General features: G+C 47.5%; 1 protein-coding gene across 3 annotated transcripts in view; it reads right to left on the reverse strand.

Moving 5' to 3' along the window:
- The window catches only part of CTNNA2 (catenin alpha 2), a 3,048,772-nt gene that overhangs the window by 311,368 nt on the left and 2,718,161 nt on the right, over nt 1–19,243 (reverse strand). For all 3 annotated transcript variants that reach the window (XM_085642663.1, XM_085642662.1, XM_085642661.1), the window contains exon 16: nt 18,075–18,180. In XM_085642663.1, coding sequence (XP_085498789.1) covers nt 18,075–18,180 — 106 coding nt within the window. The remainder of the gene's footprint in view (nt 1–18,074; nt 18,181–19,243) is intronic.

Below are 19,243 nucleotides of genomic sequence, written 5' to 3' on the forward strand. Positions count from 1 at the left end.
AGGCTACTATCCAATCGACTCCTTTTTCTCTACATATTTTGGACAATCTAATTTTCAAAGTTTGATTATGGCGTTCTACGAGACCTGCTGCCTCGGGATGTCGGACACAGTGAAACTTCCATTGATAGCCTAATAGAAGGGAAACGTGTTTCATTAGTTCGGATGAGAACGGCTGGCCGTTATCTGAGTAGACAACACGTGGTAAACCGTACCGTGGGAAGAATTCTCGAACTAACTGTTTGGCAGTAGTCGGGGCAGTGTAATCTGAAACCGGGTATGCTTCTGTCCAACGGGAAAGAGCACAGACAACTACGAGAACATATTTGAATCCTCGACATCGTTCCATCTGGATATAATCCATCTGGAGGACTTCAAAAGCATGATCGGGAGTTTGAAATCCACCCGGTTCTACGGGGATGCTTTTACCTGGATTAAACTGACAACATATCATACAGGTACGAACTTTTTGTTTAGCTGCTGCTCGCAAGTGCTTGTTGAACCAAATGTGTTGAATACTGTCTAGCATAGCTTTTTCTCCTAGGTGCGCTGGACTATGTATTGTGTTAATGATGACTTGGACCATTGAGTCGGGAAGAAACCATATAGATTTTTCCTTCGTCATCCATCCCTGATCTGTTTGGATCCCTCCTAATTCAGTCCATTTCTTTATTTCTTCTGGTGTAGCATGTGTCTGTATGTCAATTACATCAAGGGCGGGATCCTTAACTGTCATGCAATGTGTTAGTGTCGGAACTATTGTCTTTGTCATGTCAGTTGTAAGAGTCTGATTCTGAGCAGTCTGTTTAGCTGTTCTGTCAGCTAGGTCATTACCCTGAGAAATAATATCGGTAACTTTTGTATGGGCTTTGCATTTCATAATCGATATTGCAGTAGGTAGATGAATCGCATCTAATAGGGCTTGAATGAGGGGTCCGTGTTGGATGTGGGCACCGTGAGAAGTTAAATAACCTCTCTCTCGCCACAGTACGCCGAAGTCATGGACGACTCCGAATGCATAACGTGAATCTGTGTATATATTGACTTTCTTATTTCTGGCTTGAATACAGGCTTCTGTCAGAGCGATGAGCTCTGCTGCTTGAGCCGACAAAGTGTTAATACGATTTGTTTCAATGACTTCAGTGTCTGTTGTGACTGCGTAAGCAGCCACTAACTCTCCTGTACTTGTTCTCATACATGACCCATCTACATACAATGTCAAGTCTGGATCTGACAAAGGGATATCTGTCAAGTCTTGTCTGGGTTTCGTCGTGATAGTAATAACTTCGACACAATCATGTGCCAATGGATCTGTTCCGCCCACTGGTAACAGTGTGGCAGGATTTAACGTATTACAACGTCTGATTTCTATATGTGGCTGAAACAATGTCAGTTCGTAACCGGTGAGTCTCGCTATAGTCAAGTGTTGTGTTTGTGTGCGGTTCAAGAGAACCTCTACTGCGTGTGGTACTTGTACTGTCAATTGATGTCCTAACACTATGGCATCGCTTTGTCTGATTGCTAAAGCTGTTGCTGCCACCGATTTCAGGCACGCAGGAAGAGCCTGAGCTACTGGATCTAATGTACTAGAGAAATAAGCACATGGTTTATGTGATCCTGCTTGTTCCTGAGTGAGTACTGACAAAGCAGTACCTTCGCGTTCTGTAATGAAGAGTGTAAACTGTTTGCTGTAACATGGTGTTGCTAAAACAGGTGCATGGCATAAAGCTTTCTTTAAGCTTTCAAAGGCGTGTGTATGTTCTGGAGTCCAAGGGAGGACAGTCGATGTGGCTGCCTCCTGTGTTGTCAACTGGATGAGTGGTTTTGCTAGAAATGCATATTGAGGGATCCACTGCCTACAGTATGAAGTGAGGCCTATAAAAGCCCGCACCTCCTTTTGTGTCTTGGGTGGTGGCATGTTAGCGATTAACTGGATGCGGTCGGATGTAAGCTGCCTTCCCTCCTTGGACAGCGAGTGCCCAAGGTAAACAACTCGCTGGACACAGAATTGCAGCTTAGAAGGGGACACCTTGTGCCCCTTGTCAGCCAAAAATTTTAAAACCGTCAGTGACGCTGTTTCACATTCATGTTCGCTTCGGGCGGTGATCAGCAGATCATCGACATATTGAAGCAAGGCAGTGTTAACTGGCATGTGGATACTGTCAAGTTCTCGTTTCAGTGCTTGGCTATAGATGCTGGGGCTTTCTGTAAATCCTTGAGGTGCGCATGTAAATTTAAAACTTCGTCCATTTAAACTGAATCCGAACAAATATTGACTTTCTGGATCGATTGGGACACTAAAGAAAGCATTCTTGAGATCAATTACAGTGAAGAACGTTGCTTCTGAGTCAATAGTTGTTAGCAATGAAGAGATATCGGGGACCACAGGGTATTGTGGTACAATACATTTATTTAATTCGCGCAGATCAATAACTAATCGATATACTGGTGGAGCTTTTGGATCCGTTCTTTTAAGAATCGGAATTATCGGAGAATTACATACATTGGAGTCAGTTTCGACAACCACTCCTTGTGCAATGAGCTCGTCAATGATTTGCAGTAAAGCCACAACAGCATCGGGTGGTAACTTGTATTGTCGCATTCGTGGTAGTACTATTCCTGTTTTCAGTGTAACTCGATATGGTGTAATGTTCATGCAACCAACATCAGTGGGTCCTTGTGCCCATAAATGTGTAGGTAAATTCTGCAGTCGGTGATCCATGTCTCTGGATACGTAGTGACCTTTAAAGTCACGTAGAAATAGTCGTACTCCTTCCGGAGAACAACATATTATAGCTCCTAGAGCTTTCAATGTTTTTATGCCTAACAAGTTTTCTGGACATGATTTAGTAAGCAATAAATCTGTAGTACGTGTCAATGGACCGACTGTAAGTGGAAGAGGTTGTGTTACGTCATTTATTATAGGTTTTCCTGAGAATCCAAGGGAAATATTCTGTGAGCTTGAGAGGGGTGCCCCTGGAACTTCACTGCGTCTTATAGTTGTTCTGCTTGCCCCTGTATCAAGTAAAAACTTTCTGTCTTCCCCTAATAGTTCACTATGTACATAAGGTCCCTCTTGGTCTACAGGAACCTCAATAAGGGGTAAGCCAACTTCCCTCTCTAGGCTATCTCATGAGTATCGCTGATAATCGGGATAATCTGTTTGTGCATACTGATACATCTGTTGTGTCGTTGCTTGTGTCGCAGCAATAGGCTGCGCTTGTGGTGGTACTATGGTCTGTTGTGGAGCTCCCTGTTGCGAAGCTAGTTGTTGCGGAGCTAACCTAGGCTGTGCATGCTGAGGAATTTGTTGTTGATTCTGATCCTGTCTAGGTGGACGTGGTCTCTCCTGAGTTTTACCTGTAGCAATATTATGTTTCAGGACTGGACAGTCGTGTATATAATGACCTAGTTGTTTACAATAGTTGCATGTCCCTTTCGCAGGGCCTGCGGAATCACCCTTTTGATGACTATCGGCTGGAACTGACTGTGCAACAAGCATTTTCATTTTTGTATCTTTCATACGTCTTTGTTCGTGTTCTTGTTCTTCTCTAATTCTATTGTGGTGATATTGTAACATCTGTAGCATCTGTGATGGGATATTACCTTGCCAGGTACTTTCGAATTTCAATACTCTATTCTTAACTTGTAGCAGAGAATTTTCAACTAATTTTGTCACAAACAGATGTGGGTATGACTCACTACTGGCTTTTATGCCACTATTTATACCAAAACATTTTTCAAATCGGGAATAGAAATCACTAGTATCTTCGTCTGGCTTTTGTTTACAGGCTGAGATTGCACCCCAGTCTTCCTTTTTCGTAGTTAATAAACGTGGCAATACCTGTATTAGTAATCCTGCTAGTGCTGTAGTCTTTTCCCCAAGCCCTGCTCCTGCAGCTCGGGCCTTTTCTTCGTTTTCTAATGCTGTCCAATCTATCTTTTGGTCTCCCACCTCCCATTCCTTTTCTTTGAGTTTCTCATAAACACCGGCGGGTAATAGGACTTTTAATATTTTCATAATGTCGGGGTAGGTATACTCTCCCATGAGTAACATGTCTTTTATCTCACGGTGGAAACCTGCTGGGTCCTTGTCAGGGCTGGGTACTACTTTCTTCATTTCTAATAATTCTAATTTAGTTATAGGTGTGTACACAAATACGCGTGTAAAATTATCACCGGCACCTCTAATTGGGTGCACTTCGCGTAACGGGTTCTGTCTATCTATGTGATACATTTTTCTTCCCATAATGGGAACTGGAACGTGTTCTGGGCATACGAAATTTAAATATTGGTTTCGGGATTCTAGAATTTCTTTAATCAAATCAGTACCTGACCCTCTCCATATATTCGTGAGTAGTTCTGTCAATATGTCAGGTAAGGGTCCTGGATCGGAGTGTTGGCTTTTATATAATATAAGGAGGTGTTGAATCATGTATATACTAGCTAAACGCTGTTCATATGGGTCTAGATTCTGAAACGTGTGTGTAAGTACATCATCATTGTATTCGCCGGGACTGTCAGCCCATTGTACTGCTGACCTGGCTAATTCTTGTTCGTCCATGGAATCGAGCATGTGGTACCCCCTTCGATCTCGGAGTAATTTATCAGCGGCTTGGAATAAGTGTTCGGGGGATTTTGTATTTAGCATAGGGTTTGGAAAATGTCTATTATATTCTGGACGTATTGGACGTACCGGATCATTAAAACCTCTGGTATTATTATGGGGTCTTCCTCTACCTACATAAGCTATCGTTTCTACTTGCTCTGACTCTTGCTCCTCCTCTTCTCTGTTTAGGTCAGCGGCGTCTACCTCTAATCTTTCTTCGTGTATTCGTTCTACTTCTTTGCGGATCTTTCGGTACATAGCGACTATACATAACTGTTTATCATGTCTCCCTTCTGATATATTCTGGCCCCAAGTGACAAGTTTTTGCATTTCTTCCGGATTTACCCCAGGTCGGTCTTGATTTCTGATTACACAGTTTATGAGGAAACGTAACAGTTGTCCCTGTACCTCCGCTTTCTGGTACTCCATGGCTCTGCTAATACTTTCAGGACCTCGCCCTGACTGGACAAAGTGATACATATTTTCTAAATGTGTAGTCATTCCTGGTAGCTTCGTTAAATATATTGCAGCTCGTCGAATACGTAATGATGACAGCAGCATTTCGTCCCATTTACCGGGCACAGGATCATATCTACAATCTACTAGAAGTTCCTTAAGCATGTCGGGAGTTGCTAGTTTGGGCGTACGTTGGAGTGCTAATTCTCTAAGGGTCAGTTTATTTCTCGGCGGTGTGGCAAACATATCTGTCGTACCTCCGGTAGCACCATCTGAGGTGCTAGGCACGAAAGGATTCGTTGGGCGTAGGATAGAGATTGTAGATGCGGGAAAAACTGTAGAGACGGACGGGCCTGTTGGAACTTGTGTAGGAGTTTGTAGTTGTGGGGGTACAGACGTATACTCTTGGTGTTGAACACCATCGGCAAGCGATGTGGGTGGTATGGCATTAGCATACTCGGGAGCTGCGTCGTCTAAATAGGAGGAAAGAAAAACGTCCTTCGCTGTTTTGGGATGTGATTTGGGATGTGCTTTTATCGGAAACAATGGAGGTGGCAAGTCTTTTGGTATTTCCGGAGTAGCCTTAGGTAACCCTTCGGCCAGAAGTGGATACATACCATTCATAAGGGCGTTTCTTTGTCTATCTACTTGTTCTGATTTTACTCGGGTACCTTCCTCAATTAACAGATTCTCTCGGACTTTATTTGACTTCTCCTTACCCTTATCTTCCTGTCTGAGTGCTTTTTCTGTACGTCTATACGATTCTTTACGCCATAATTCAATGGCATCTTTCTGTGACTGTCTGGCTTTCTTTTTCCATAATTCTTCTTCTACTCTCATGATGCAATCTGCATCCCAGGTCCCCGCTGCGGGCCATCTCTGACTCTCTGGTAATTCTTTTGTGTAGTCCACCCATAAATCAAGAAATAATACGGCATCTAGACCATGCTTATGATACATGAAGTATCCTGGAGTATCCCTAGGTGGAATGGGAACAGCTTCTTCGAGTACTCCTTTTCTAGTTTTGATCTGTCTTAGTTTCGAAAAGAGCGGCATTTTTAGATCTTGTTTCTAGAACACACTTTATACAAGAAAACACAATAATGAACAGTCATTCACACCACAATATATAGAACGTATTAAAACATTTTAACATTTAACAGTTTTAACGAACAATGATAACTAATAGAAAACTAGTTACTGACATAATACTGACACTAGATAATACTTATTTATATGCAAAACATACTATATTACTATATATACTGCTAAACAGTACAGATACACTGCTGAAACAGTGCAGACCGGATTTGTGTACCCAAACCCGTCTTGACCGGCACAGACTATGTGCACGTAAAATGCCTCCCCGGTAATGGTACTCACCGGGTAGCTCGGAACGGAAGGCCTCGGAACGGAACTGAAACTGGACCGGACTGGACTCGACTCGACTGGACTCGGAACTTCGGAACCTGGCGGGACTCTGTATACCTCGGATCTTGCTCTCTCAGCTAGGCTCTGGTCGGGATACTTCGCACTTCTCACCGCCTCGTCTGGGTGTTGATCGCAGCCTCAGTCGTCCCCGCTTGGCCGGAGGGAGATACAGGAAATCCTGCAGGTACGCGTTTTTGTCCGTTCAGCTGTGGCAGGAGCCCGGGCCTGCAACGCACCGCCGGCGCGTGAGATGAGAAAGTGTCCCTGTTCGGGCGCCAATTTATGTGGTAAATATTTCGTTACCGGTACTATTTTTTATGCGGTAAAGTCTATCAAGAATAACTCAGTAAATATAAGAGGCAGAATCCGTGGTATTAGAGGGTTTAAAATGCTTTATTCCTATAAAAAGGAAGACAATTCGAATTGTGGGCCTTCTATTCCATCACCACGAAAGTTCAGGAAGGAAGGGAGCATATATTATTGACAGGTAGGCAGTTTTATAGAAAATACATTACAGTGAAACAGATGCAAGAGGCGTAACAGCTGATAAAAGGTGCATACGTAGCTAATAGAGGGCGTAATTCAAGAAACGTCATTAAACATGATGTCACAAGTGGGTGGATCCATAAAAGAATCCTGCAATGTCAGCAGAAATGTTTGGCAAAGATGCGCACGCAGCCGCATGACGTGTGATTGACGTGCAACTAGAGGGTGAAGGGGACTTGACATTTAGCTCTACGTGTGGAGACAGAAGTCTGGGGTTATGTCAACCTAATCCCAAATCATATCTAATATCCTATGTTTAAAGAACTGTGTTATCCAAAAGGAAAGGTCTCTTAGGATAGAATCTTATTCTATACTGACTATACTGACTGTTAGTGCGTGTACAAGCGTCTAAGTGTCTACACTAAATGCGAGGGGGTAGGAATATTCCATGGTAACGGGGCTATGAATTACTTGCATGAGGACAGCGAGGCCTGGCCCTTTGCACGGTAGCTGGAGGAATGTTTACCTAAACTACTAGACAGGAATGCATCGGATGAGGAGCGAAGGAGATAATCTCGAAGGTGAAATACAGTTTTTGGCAGGCGACAGGCTGGATCAGGCACCGTTAGCCGCGCAGGGAGTAGGACAAAGTTCATGGACACAGATGCAGGCTCAGACTGGAGCTTTCAGAGGCAGAAGGCAGGAAAAGGCTTGATGACAGAATTCGGGCCTACTCGCCTGAATCTGTGAAATGTGGAAAGTGAACCACATAAAGTCGGTGGCCTTTCATACTTAGGAATGGAATATCTGACCCATTCATGACGGATCTGAAAGAGGACATGTTGACGGTGGACGCACATATATTTGCGTCTTCAGAACTGGAGCAGGAGGGAACATACATGTACTTATAGCATGCACATGGAGCCGTTGGGGTCTACGATAGGGGACATAACTGATCACAAAATTCATATTTCCTCAAAAGAGCGCTCTACACACTCTCGTCCGCAGTTTCAAGGATGCTGTGCAAAGAGCGCTCTACACACTCTTGTATGCAGAGTCAAGGATGCTATGCAAAGAGCGCTCTACACACTCTTGTCTGCAGAGTCAAGGATGCTGTGCAAAGAGCGCTCTACACACTTTCATCTGTAGCGTCACGGATGCAGTGCAAGAGTGCTCTGCACACTCTCGTCTGCAGCATCAAGGAAGCTGTGCAAAGAGCGCTCTACACACTCTCATCTGCAGCATGAAGCATGCTGCACAAGAGCGCTCTGCACACTTGTTTGCAGTGTAAAGGAAGCTGTGCAAAGAGTGCTCTACACACTCTTGACTGCAGCATCAAGGATGCTGTGCAAAGAGCGCTCTACACACTCTTGACTGCAGCATCAAGGATGCTGTGCAGAGTGCTCTACAAACTCTCGTCTGCAGCATCAAGGAAGCTGTGCAAAGAGCGCTCTACACACTCTCATCTGCAGCATGAAGCATGCTGCACAAGAGCGCTCTGCACACTTGTTTGCAGTGTAAAGGAAGCTGTGCAAAGAGCGCTCTACACACTTTCATCTGTAGCGTCACGGATGCAGTGCAAGATTGCTCTGCACACTCTTGACTGCAGCATCAAGGAGGCTGTGCAAAGAGCGCTCTACAAACTCTCGTCTGCAGCATCAAGGAAGCTGTGCAAAGAGCGCTCTACACACTCTTGACTGCAGCGTGAAGCATACTGCACAAGAGCGGTCTTCACACTTGTTTGCAGTGGAAAGGAAGCGGTGCAAAGAGAGCTCTACACACTCTTGACTGCAGCATCAAGGATGCTGTGCGAAGAGTGCTCTACACACTCTTGACTGCAGCATCAAGGATGCTGTGCAAAGAGCGCTCTACACACTCTTGACTGCAGCATCAAGGAGGCTGTGCAAAGAGCGCTCTACAAACTCTCGTCTGCAGCATCAAGGATGCTGTGCAAAGAGCGCTCTACACACTCTCGTCTGCAGTTTCAAGGATGCTGTGCAAAGAGCACTCTACACACTCTTGTCTGCAGATTCAAGGATGCTGTGCAAAGAGTACCCTACACACTCTTGTATGCAGAGTCTAGGATGCTGTGCAAAGAGTACCCTACAGACTCTTGTCTGCAGAGTCAAGGATGCTGTGCAAAGAGTACCCTACACACTCTTGTCTGCAGAGTCAAGGATGCTGTGCAAAGAGCGCTCTACACACTCTTGACTGCAGCATCAAGGAGGCTGTGCAAAGAGTGCTCTACAAACTTTCGTCTGCAGCATCAAGGATGCTGTGCAAAGAGCGCTCTACACACTCTCCTCTGCAGTTTCAAGGATGCTGTGCAAAGAGCACTCTACACACTCTTGTCTGCAGCATGAAGCATGCTGCACAAGAGCGCTCTGCACACTTGTTTGCAGTGTAAAGGAAGCTGTGCAAAGAGCGTCAAGGATGCTGTGCAAAGAGCACACTACACAAGTCTGCAGTGACAAGTATGCTGTGCAAAGAGCGCTCTACATACTCTTGTCTGCAGCATCAAGGAAGCTGTGCAAAAAGTGCTCTACACACGCTTGACTAAAGCATCAAGGAGGCTGTGCAAAGAGCTCTCTACACACTCTCGTCTGCAGCATCAAGGAGGCTGTGCAAAGAGTTCTCTACAAACTCTCGTCTGCAGCATCAAGCAAGCTGTGCAAAGAGCGCTCTACACACTCTCATCTGCAGCATGAAGTATGCTGCACAAGAGCGCTCTGCACACTTGTTTGCCGTGTAAAGGAAGCTGTGCAAAGAGCGTCAAGGATGCTATGCAAAGAGCACACTATACAAGTTTGCAGTGAGAAGTATGCTGTGCAAAGAGCGCTCTACAAACTCTCGTCTGCAGCATCAAAGAAGTTGTGCAAAGAGCACTCTACACACTCTTGTCTGCAGAATCAAGGAAGCTGTGCGAAGAGCGCTCTACACACTCTTGTATGCAGAGTCAAGGATGCTGTGCAAAGAGCGCTCTACACACTCTTGTCTGCAGAGTCAAGGATGCTGTGCAAAGAGCGCTCTACACACTCTTGTATGCAGAGTCAAGGATGCTGTGCAAAGAGTACCCTACAGACTCTTGTCTGCAGAGTCAAGGATGCTGTGCAAAGAGCGCTCTACACACTCTTGACTGCAGCATCAAGGAGGTTGTGCAAAGAGTGCTCTACAAACTCTCGTCCGCAGCATCAAGGAAGCTGTGCAAAGAGCGCTCTGCAAACTCTCATCTGCAGAATCACGGATGCTGTGCAAAGAGCGCTCTACACACTTTTGTATGCAGAGTCAAGGATGCTGTGCAAAGAGCGCTCTGCACACTCTTGACTGCAGCATCAAGGAGGCTGTGCAAAGAGCGCTCTACAAACTCTCGTCTGCAGCATCAAGGAAGCTGTGCAAAGAGTGCTCTACACACTCTTGACTGCAGCATCAAGGAGGCTGTGCCAAGAGCACTCTACAAACTCTCGTCTGCAGCATCAAGGAAGCTGTGCAAAGAGCGCTCTACACACTCTTGTCTGCAGCATCAAGGAGGCTGTGCAATGAGTTCTCTACACACTCTTGACTGCAGCATCAAGGAGGCTGTGCAAAGAGCACTCTACAAACTCTCGTCTGCAGCATCAAGGAAGCTGTGCAAAGAGCGCTCTACACACTCTCATCTGCAGCATGAAGCATGCTGCACAAGAGCGCTCTGCACATATGTTTGCAGTGTAAAGGAAGCTGTGCAAAGAGCGTCAAGGATGCTATGCAAAGAGCACACTACACAAGTCTGCAGTGACAAGTATGCTGTTCAAAGAGCGCTCTACATACTCTTGTCTGCAGCATCAAGGAAGCTGTGCAAAGAGTGCTCTACACACTCTTGACTGCAGCATCAAGGAGGCTGTGCAAAGAGCTCTATACACACTCTTGTCTGCAGCATCAAGGAGGCTGTGCAAAGAGTTCTCTACACACTCTTGACTGCAGCATCAAGGAAGCTGTGCAAAGAGCGCTCTACACACTCTCATCTGTAGCATGAAGCATGCTGCACAAGAGCGCTCTGCACATTTGTTTGCAGTGTAAAGGAAGCTCTGCAAAGAGCGTCAAGGATGCTATGCAAAGAGCACACTACACAAGTTTGCAGTGACAAGTATGCTGTGCAAAGAGCGCTCTACAAACTCTCGTCTGCAGCATCAAGGAAGCTGTGCAAAGAGCACTCTACACACTCTTGTCTGCAGAATCAAGGAAGCTGTGCGAAGAGCGCTCTACACACTCTTGTATGCAGAGCCAAGGATGCTGTGCAAAGAGCACTCTACACACTTGTATGCAGAGTCAAGGATGCTGTGCAAAGAGCGCTCTACACACTCTTGTCTGCAGAGTCAAGGATGCTGTGCAAAGAGTACCCTACACACTTTTGTCTGCAGAGTCAAGGATGCTGTGCAAAGAGCGCTCTACACACTCTTGACTGCAGCATCAAGGAGGCTGTGCAAAGAGCGCTCTACAAACTCTTGTCTGCAGCATCAAGGAAGCTGTGCAAAGAGCGCTCTACAAACTCTCGTCTGCAGCACCAAGGAAGCTGTGCAAAGAGCGCTCTGCAAACTCTCATCTGCAGAATCAAGGAAGCTGTGGAAAGAGCGCTCTACACACTCTTGTGTGCAGAGTCAAGGATGCTGTGCAAAGAGCGCTCTACAAACTCTCATCTGCAGCATCAAGGAAGCTGTGCAAAGAGCGCTCTACACACTCTTGTATGCAGAGTCAAGGATGCTGTGCAAAGAGCGCTCTACACACTCTTGTATGCAGAGTCAAGGATGCTGTGCAAAGAGCGCTCTACACACTCTTGTCTGCAGAGTCAAGGATGCTGTGCAAAGAGCGCTCTACACACTCTTGACTGCAGCATCAAGGAGGCTGTGCAAAGAGCGCTCTACAAACTCTCGTCTGCAGCATCAAGGAAGCTGTGCAAAGAGCGCTCTACACACTCTCATCTGCAGCATGAAGCATGCTGCACAAGAGCGCTCTGCACATTTGTTTGCAGTGTAAAGGAAGCTGTGCAAAGAGCGTTAAGGATGCTATGCAAAGAGCACACTACACAAGTCTGCAGTGACAAGTATGCTGTTCAAAGAGCGCTCTACATACTCTTGTCTGCAGCATCAAGGAAGCTGTGCAAAGAGTGCTCTACACACTCTTGACTGCAGCATCAAGGAGGCTGTGCAAAGAGTTCTATACAAACTCTTGTCTGCAGCATCAAGGAAGCTGTGCAAAGAGCGATCTACACACTCACGTCTGGATCCTCGAGGATGCTATGCAAAGAGCACACTACACAAGTCTGCAGTGACAAGTATGCTGTTCAAAGAGCGCTCTACATACTCTTGTCTGCAGCATCAAGGAAGCTGTGCAAAGAGTGCTCTACACACTCTTGACTGCAGCATCAAGTATGCTGTTCAAAGAGCGCTCTACACACTCTCGTCTGCAGCGTCAAGGATGCTGTGCAAAGAGCAATCTACACACTCACGTCTGGATCCTCAAGGATGCTGTGCAAAGATCGCTCTACACACTCACTACTGGAGCATCAAGGATGCTGTGCAAAGAGCGCTCTACACACTCTTGACTGCAGCATCAAGGAGGCTATGCAAAGACTGCTCTACAAACTCTCGTCTGCAGCATCAAGGAAGCTGTGCAAATTACGCTCTACACACTCTTAACTGCAGCATCAAGGAGGCTGTGCAAAGATTGCTCTACAAACTGTTGTCTGCAGCATCAAGGAAGCTGTGCAAAGAGCTCTCTACACACTCTTGTCTGCAGAGTCAAGGATGCTGTGCAAAGAGTACCCTACACACTCTTGTCTGCAGAGTCAAGGATGCTGTGCAAAGAGCGCTCTACACACTCTTGACTGCAGCATCAAGGAGGCTGTGCAAAGAGCGCTCTACAAACTCTTGTCTGCAGCATCAAGGAAGCTGTGCAAAGAGCGCTCTACAAACTCTCGTCTGCAGCACCAAGGAAGCTGTGCAAAGAGCGCTCTGCAAACTCTCATCTGCAGAATCAAGGAAGCTGTGGAAAGAGCGCTCTACACACTCTTGTGTGCAGAGTCAAGGATGCTGTGCAAAGAGAGCTCTACAAACTCTCATCTGCAGCATCAAGGAAGCTGTGCAAAGAGCGCTCTACACACTCTTGTATGCAGAGTCAAGGATGCTGTGCAAAGAGCGCTCTACACACTCTTGACTGCAGCATCAAGGAGGCTGTGCAAAGAGCTCTCTACACACTCTTGTCTGCAGCATCAAGGAGGCTGTGCAAAGAGTTCTCTACACACTCTTGACTGCAGCATCAAGGAAGCTGTGCAAAGAGCGCTCTACACACTCTTGTATGCAGAGTCAAGGATGCTGTGCAAAGAGCGCTCCACACACTTGTATGCAGAGTCAAGGATGCTGTGCAAAGAGCGCTCTACACACTTTTGTCTGCAGAGTCAAGGATGCTGTGCAAAGAGTACCCTACACACTCTTGTCTGCAGAGTCAAGGATGCTGTGCAAAGAGCGCTCTACACACTCTTGTCTGCAGAGTCAAGGATGCTGTGCAAAGAGTGCTCTACACACTTGTATGCAGAGTCAAGGAAGCTGTGCAAAGAGCGCTCTACACACTCTTGACTGCAGCATCAAGGAGGCTGTGCAAAGAGCGCTCTACAAACTCTTGTCTGCAGCATCAAGGAAGCTGTGCAAAGAGCGCTCTACAAACTCTCGTCTGCAGCACCAAGGAAGCTGTGCAAATAGCGCTCTGCAAACTCTCATCTGCAGAATCAAGGAAGCTGTGGAAAGAGCGCTCTACACACTCTTGTGTGCAGAGTCAAGGATGCTGTGCAAAGAGCGCTCTACCAACTCTCATCTGCAGCATCAAGGAAGCTGTGCAAAGAGCGCTCTACACACTCTTGTGTGCAGAGTCAAGGATGCTGTGCAAAGAGCGCTCTACACACTCTTGTATGCAGAGTCAAGGATGCTGTGCAAAAAGCGCTCTACACACTCTTGTCTGCAGAGTCAAGGATGCTGTGCAAAGAGCGCTCTACACACTCTTGTCTGCAGAGTCAAGGATGCTGTGCAAAGAGCGCTCTACACACTCTTTTTTTTAATTTTTTTTTAATAAAAACCTTTATTTATATCAGTCTGGAACACAGCTATTCAGCCGACATCCCGGAGGTTCGGCAGCCAAGTAAGGACAACACATGGAAGTGTCCATAGCTCTGGTGCAGGAAAAGACAAAGGTTCCTTTTTTTAGAACAACCTAAAGTAAATAACACAAGCAAGGCAGAGTACCCAATAAACACGTGCAAGTTCCCGGTGGGAGCGCAGCCCCATTCTCAAACACAGAACAAAACCACCGATCGGGCGGATGAGGGAGTAGCAGAGGCACTAGCAATCTAACGTAATATCCTCATAGTAATCCCAAGTTGGAAGTAAGGCTAGGGGGAAAGGTGCTCCTCCAACGGTTCAGTGGCCGGGGGCAGACATATATCCCCCCTATACTGGTTCCATCGCCCCCATATCTTATGCCATTTCTTAGGCCGCCCCCGGGCACAGTACGCCGTCTTCTCCCTAAACATGCTCCAGTCCATATTTTCCATCCATGCTTCCACAGCGGGAGGTCTCTGAGAGCCCCACAGTCGCGCAATATCACGCTTCGCCACCATATTTCCCAGGGTCACCCATTGAGTCTGCGCAGCATCATAGTCAGTAGGACCCCAGACATTCAAAAGACAGCGCCGTGCCTCTGGCAACAGTGCAAAGCCCGTGACCTCCTGCATCACTACATGAATTCGCTTCCAGTACTCCGCAATCACACCACATTCCCATATGATATGTAAGAAGGTGCCCACCATCCCGCAGCCCCGCTTACACAAACCATCCTCGGAGAAACCCGTATGAATCAGTCGGGGGCCCGTGACGTAGACTTTATGAAGTATCTTAAGCTGCACTAGCCTTAGCCGCGCCGGGATCGCGACCTCCTTAGGAGAGGAAATGGCATACTGCCAGTCCTCATCATCCAGTTCAAGACCGTCCCTAGTCCACTGATCACGCACCCCGAGGAGGAGGTCGGTCCGGACGATAACAAGCTTCTTATAGATTAAGGAGATTGTACTCTCCGGCATATGGCCATCCAGAATCCGATCCTCCAAAGGAGAGGACTCGGGCACAGCCTCCCCCTCGACGAGGACGGACCGCAGAGCGTGGCGCACCTGTGCGTACCGGAAATATTCCGTAGCCTCCAGATCGTACTCCGTCCGTAGCTCATCAAACGATTTCACTCGTCCCTTAACAAGAAGATCCCCCACTCTGGAAATCCCAATCAGGTCCCATTTCTCAAACCCCTTCGTGTGCCAAAGTTTCCCCAACACATCGGAATCAAACAACGGAGTGGCGCGGGTAAGCCTATCCTTCCAACCCAACGAGTTCGTAACAGCCTTCCACACGTGTACCGCTGTCTTGGTCGGTCCCGTGAGGGACCCATCCATTGACCTGGAGTAGAGTGCTCTAAAGTAATTACCCCCGCGCAGCAACCATCGGTCCATAGCAAAGCCGGGGCTCAGCGCCGGTCCGTAGACGCCGTGGTTGATAGCACTTAACTGGGTGGCCCAGTAGTATCGCCTGATGTCAGGAAGCGCGATACCCCCATCGTACCACGGAAGAGTCAGTTTTGCGATAGCTATACGCGGTCGGCCCTCCCACAGCAGCGAGCGCTGGAGGCTCTCAACCTCCCGAAAATAGCTGGCCGGGACCAGCTCCAGAGTATTCTGCAGGGCATAAAGAAAGCGGGGAAGAGACATCATTTTGAACAGCGCGGCCCGGCCCAGGAGGGAAAGCGGCAGCCGCCGCCAACCCGCCACATCCCGCCGCAAGCGCGTCAATGGAGGGAGCAGGTTTCTCTCATACCGAACAATCGGATCGGCGGAGATATAGATCCCTAGATACAAAAAGCCATCCCGGGCGATCTGGATCGAACAATTCCGCGGGAGAACAGGGACGTCTCCATACAGGGCATACAGGTACGACTTACCCCAGTTAATGGTGAGACCCGAGTTCCTACCAAAAGAGGCCAAAACGTCACAGACTACTATGAGAGACTTCCTAGGGGAGGTGAGGTATAGCAAAATGTCGTCGGCATAAAGAGAGATGCGGTCCTCATGATCTGGTGACCATCGGATCCCCCTTATGTCCGGGTGCCATCTTATCCATGCCACCAGCGGTTCAAGGGCAAGAGCAAACAACAACGGCGACAGGGGACAACCCTGCCTGGTGCCCCTCCCCAGCTCGAACGGACAGGACGCCCTACCATTGACCGCGACTTTGGCCAAGGGTCCTTCATATAGTAATCTCACCCAGCCAACAAAGCCAGGCCCAAAGCCGAATTTTGCAAGTGCCGCCCACAGATATGCCCATTCTACCGTGTCAAAGGCCATCGTGGCGTCGAGTGCAGCCACAACAGTCGACTCCTGTAGCGTCCCCGTCCGCGCGAGCACTCCGTGGATGCGCCTAAGGTTCAACGCAGTGTTACGACTCTACACACTCTTGACTGCAGCATCAAGGAGGCTGTGCAAAGAGCGCTCTACAAACTCTCGTCTGCAGCATCAAGGAAGCTGTGCAAAGAGTGCTCTACACACTCTTGACTGCAGCATCAAGGAGGCTGTGCAAAGAGCTCTCTACACACTCTTGACTGCAGCATCAAGGAGGCTGCGCAAAGAGCTCTATACACTTGTGTCTGCAGCATCAAGGAGGCTGTGCAAAGAGCGCTCTACAAACTCTCGTCTGCAGCATCAAGGAAGCTGTGCAAAGAGCGCTCTACACACTCTCATCTGCAGCATGAAGCATGCTGCACAAGAGCGCTCTGCACATTTGTTTGCAGTGTAAAGGAAGCTGTGCAAAGAGCGTTAAGGATGCTATGCAAAGAGCACACTATACAAGTTTGCAGTGAGAAGGAAGCTGTTCAAAGAGCGCTCTACATACTCTTGTCTGCAGCATCAAGGAAGCTGTGCAAAGAGCGATCTACACACTCACGTCTGGATCCTCAAGGATGCTGTGCAAAGATCGCTCTACACACTCACTACTGGAGCATCAAGGATGCTGTGCAAAGAGCGCTCTACACACTCTTGACTGCAGCATCAAGGAGGTTATGCAAAGACCGCTCTACAAACTCACGTCTGGATCCTCAAGGATGCTATGCAAAGAGCACACTACACAAGTCTGCAGTGACAAGTATGCTGTGCAAAGAGCGCTCTACAAACTCTCGTCTGCAGCATCAAGGAAGCTGTGCAAAGAGCGATCTACACACTCACGTCTGGATCCTCAAGGATGCTGTGCAAAGATCGCTCTACACACTCACTACTGGAGCATCAAGGATGCTGTGCAAAGAGCGCTCTACACACTCCTGACTGCAGCATCAAGGAGGCTATGCAAAGACCGCTCTACAAACTCTCGTCTGCAGCATCAAGGAAGCTGTGCAAATTACGCTCTACACACTCACGTCTGGATCCTCAAGGATGCTGTGCAAAGAGCTCTCTACACACTCTTGTCTGCAGTTTCAAGGATGCTGTGGAAAGAGCACTCTACACACTCTCGTCTGCAGCATGAAGCATGCTGCACAAGAGCGCTCTGCACACTTGTTTGCAGTTTAAAGGAAGCTGTGCAAAGAGCGTCAAGGATGCTATGCAAAGAGCACACTACTCAAGTCTGCAGTGACAAGTATGCTGTGCAAAGAGCGCTCTACACACTCTTGACTGCAGCATCAAGGAGTCTGTGCAAAGAGCGCTCTACACACTTTTGTCTGCAGTGTCAAGGAAGCTGTGCAAAGAGCGCTCTACACACTCTCGTCTGCAGCGTCAAGGATGCTTTGCAAAGAGCGCTCTACACACTCACGTGTGGATCCTCAAGGATGCTGTGCAAAGAACGCTCTACACACTCACGTCTGGAGCCTCAAGGATGCTGCGCAAAGAACGCTCTACACACTCACGTCTGGAGCCTCAAGGATGCTGTGCAAAGACCGCTCTACACACACTCACGTCTACAGAATGTTTTAGCACATCAGTCCGATTGTTACTACTGTCCTGTACAACAGCCATCTTTACGTATTGCCTGCAACTGTTTGACAGTACCTGATCAGCAACTGCGCGTGCAAGTTTGTCCATCCGCGAGCCCGCTTCTGCGATCTTCTTGGCCGCATTAATGACGTCTGACGTATTCTTTAGTGGACCTTTGCCTCTGCAAAAAATATAATTATGTTACAATTAAATCATTTAAATTGCCACCTTTAGGAGCCTAGCCTGCATTTTTGTCACAACCATATGAAAGATTCCCCAATTGGCCACTGATTCGCCTTTAAGTGCCTGCAGTGTAGTCTGATGAAGGTGCAGTTCCACTCCCATACTAAACACTCTGCTTCCCACATGGGGCGATGGTTCTTTCCAGACCCGGAACCATATTTAATGGTATGTACATTTATAAGTGCTCATTACGAAGACAGCCCTGCTGGAATACAACACATTTGTTTAATTCTCTGCTCCCAGAGCCGGCGCTTAGCACCCTGGCTGCCAAGTCTGGCGTGTGCAGCGTCACATTAGGCGATGTCTTTCCTCAGACTGGCTGTCAGAAGGCCGCTAAGCCACTCGAGCCTTAATCCTGTTACACTCCGCTAACATTCAGGGGATGTGTGTTTTCTACTGCGCCGCGCCTCTCCGAGGTGAAATCTCCCTCGCCGGAGGCTTCCAGCAAGGTGGGAGGAAATGTAATTTAGACAGCACCAGCTCGTGTCATGAAAACACCCACGTGTCAGATGTGTTCTCTGGACACTTCTCAATAAAATAGCAATAGAAAGATGCATTAAGGCTGTAAGCAGGCATAGAGGGGCTATGGACATTTACATAGTGTTAGCTGACTGTAAATACGCATTGCACTGAAACAAATAGGTAATTTAATAACAACAGGGATCGGCAGTCTTCAATTTTGGGCCACCTCAGAGAAGAAGTAAAAATCAAGCAGCGCTGCGTGGAAATAGACAGTGCTGCGTCGCGCAAAACAGAAATAAAAGCATGCAGCACTATATTTAGCAAATGGTCCTGCCGATATCACCAGCTGCACTCACGATAAAACTTCTATACTACTGCGACGGCAAAGTATTGAGGCGCAATCCATAGGAATTTGGAAATCAATCAGTATCCCGAACACACCCTACAGTGGCAGTCCCTACAGGTAGGCAGGTGTCCAAGAGTATTTGAGGTAAAGTGCAATCCATACCTTAGATATGTTGTGCATGGAGAGACATTAA

This window comes from Triturus cristatus, chromosome 2_2 (genome assembly GCF_964204655.1).
Source record: "Triturus cristatus chromosome 2_2, aTriCri1.1, whole genome shotgun sequence".
NCBI classification, from domain to species: Eukaryota; Metazoa; Chordata; class Amphibia; order Caudata; family Salamandridae; genus Triturus; species Triturus cristatus.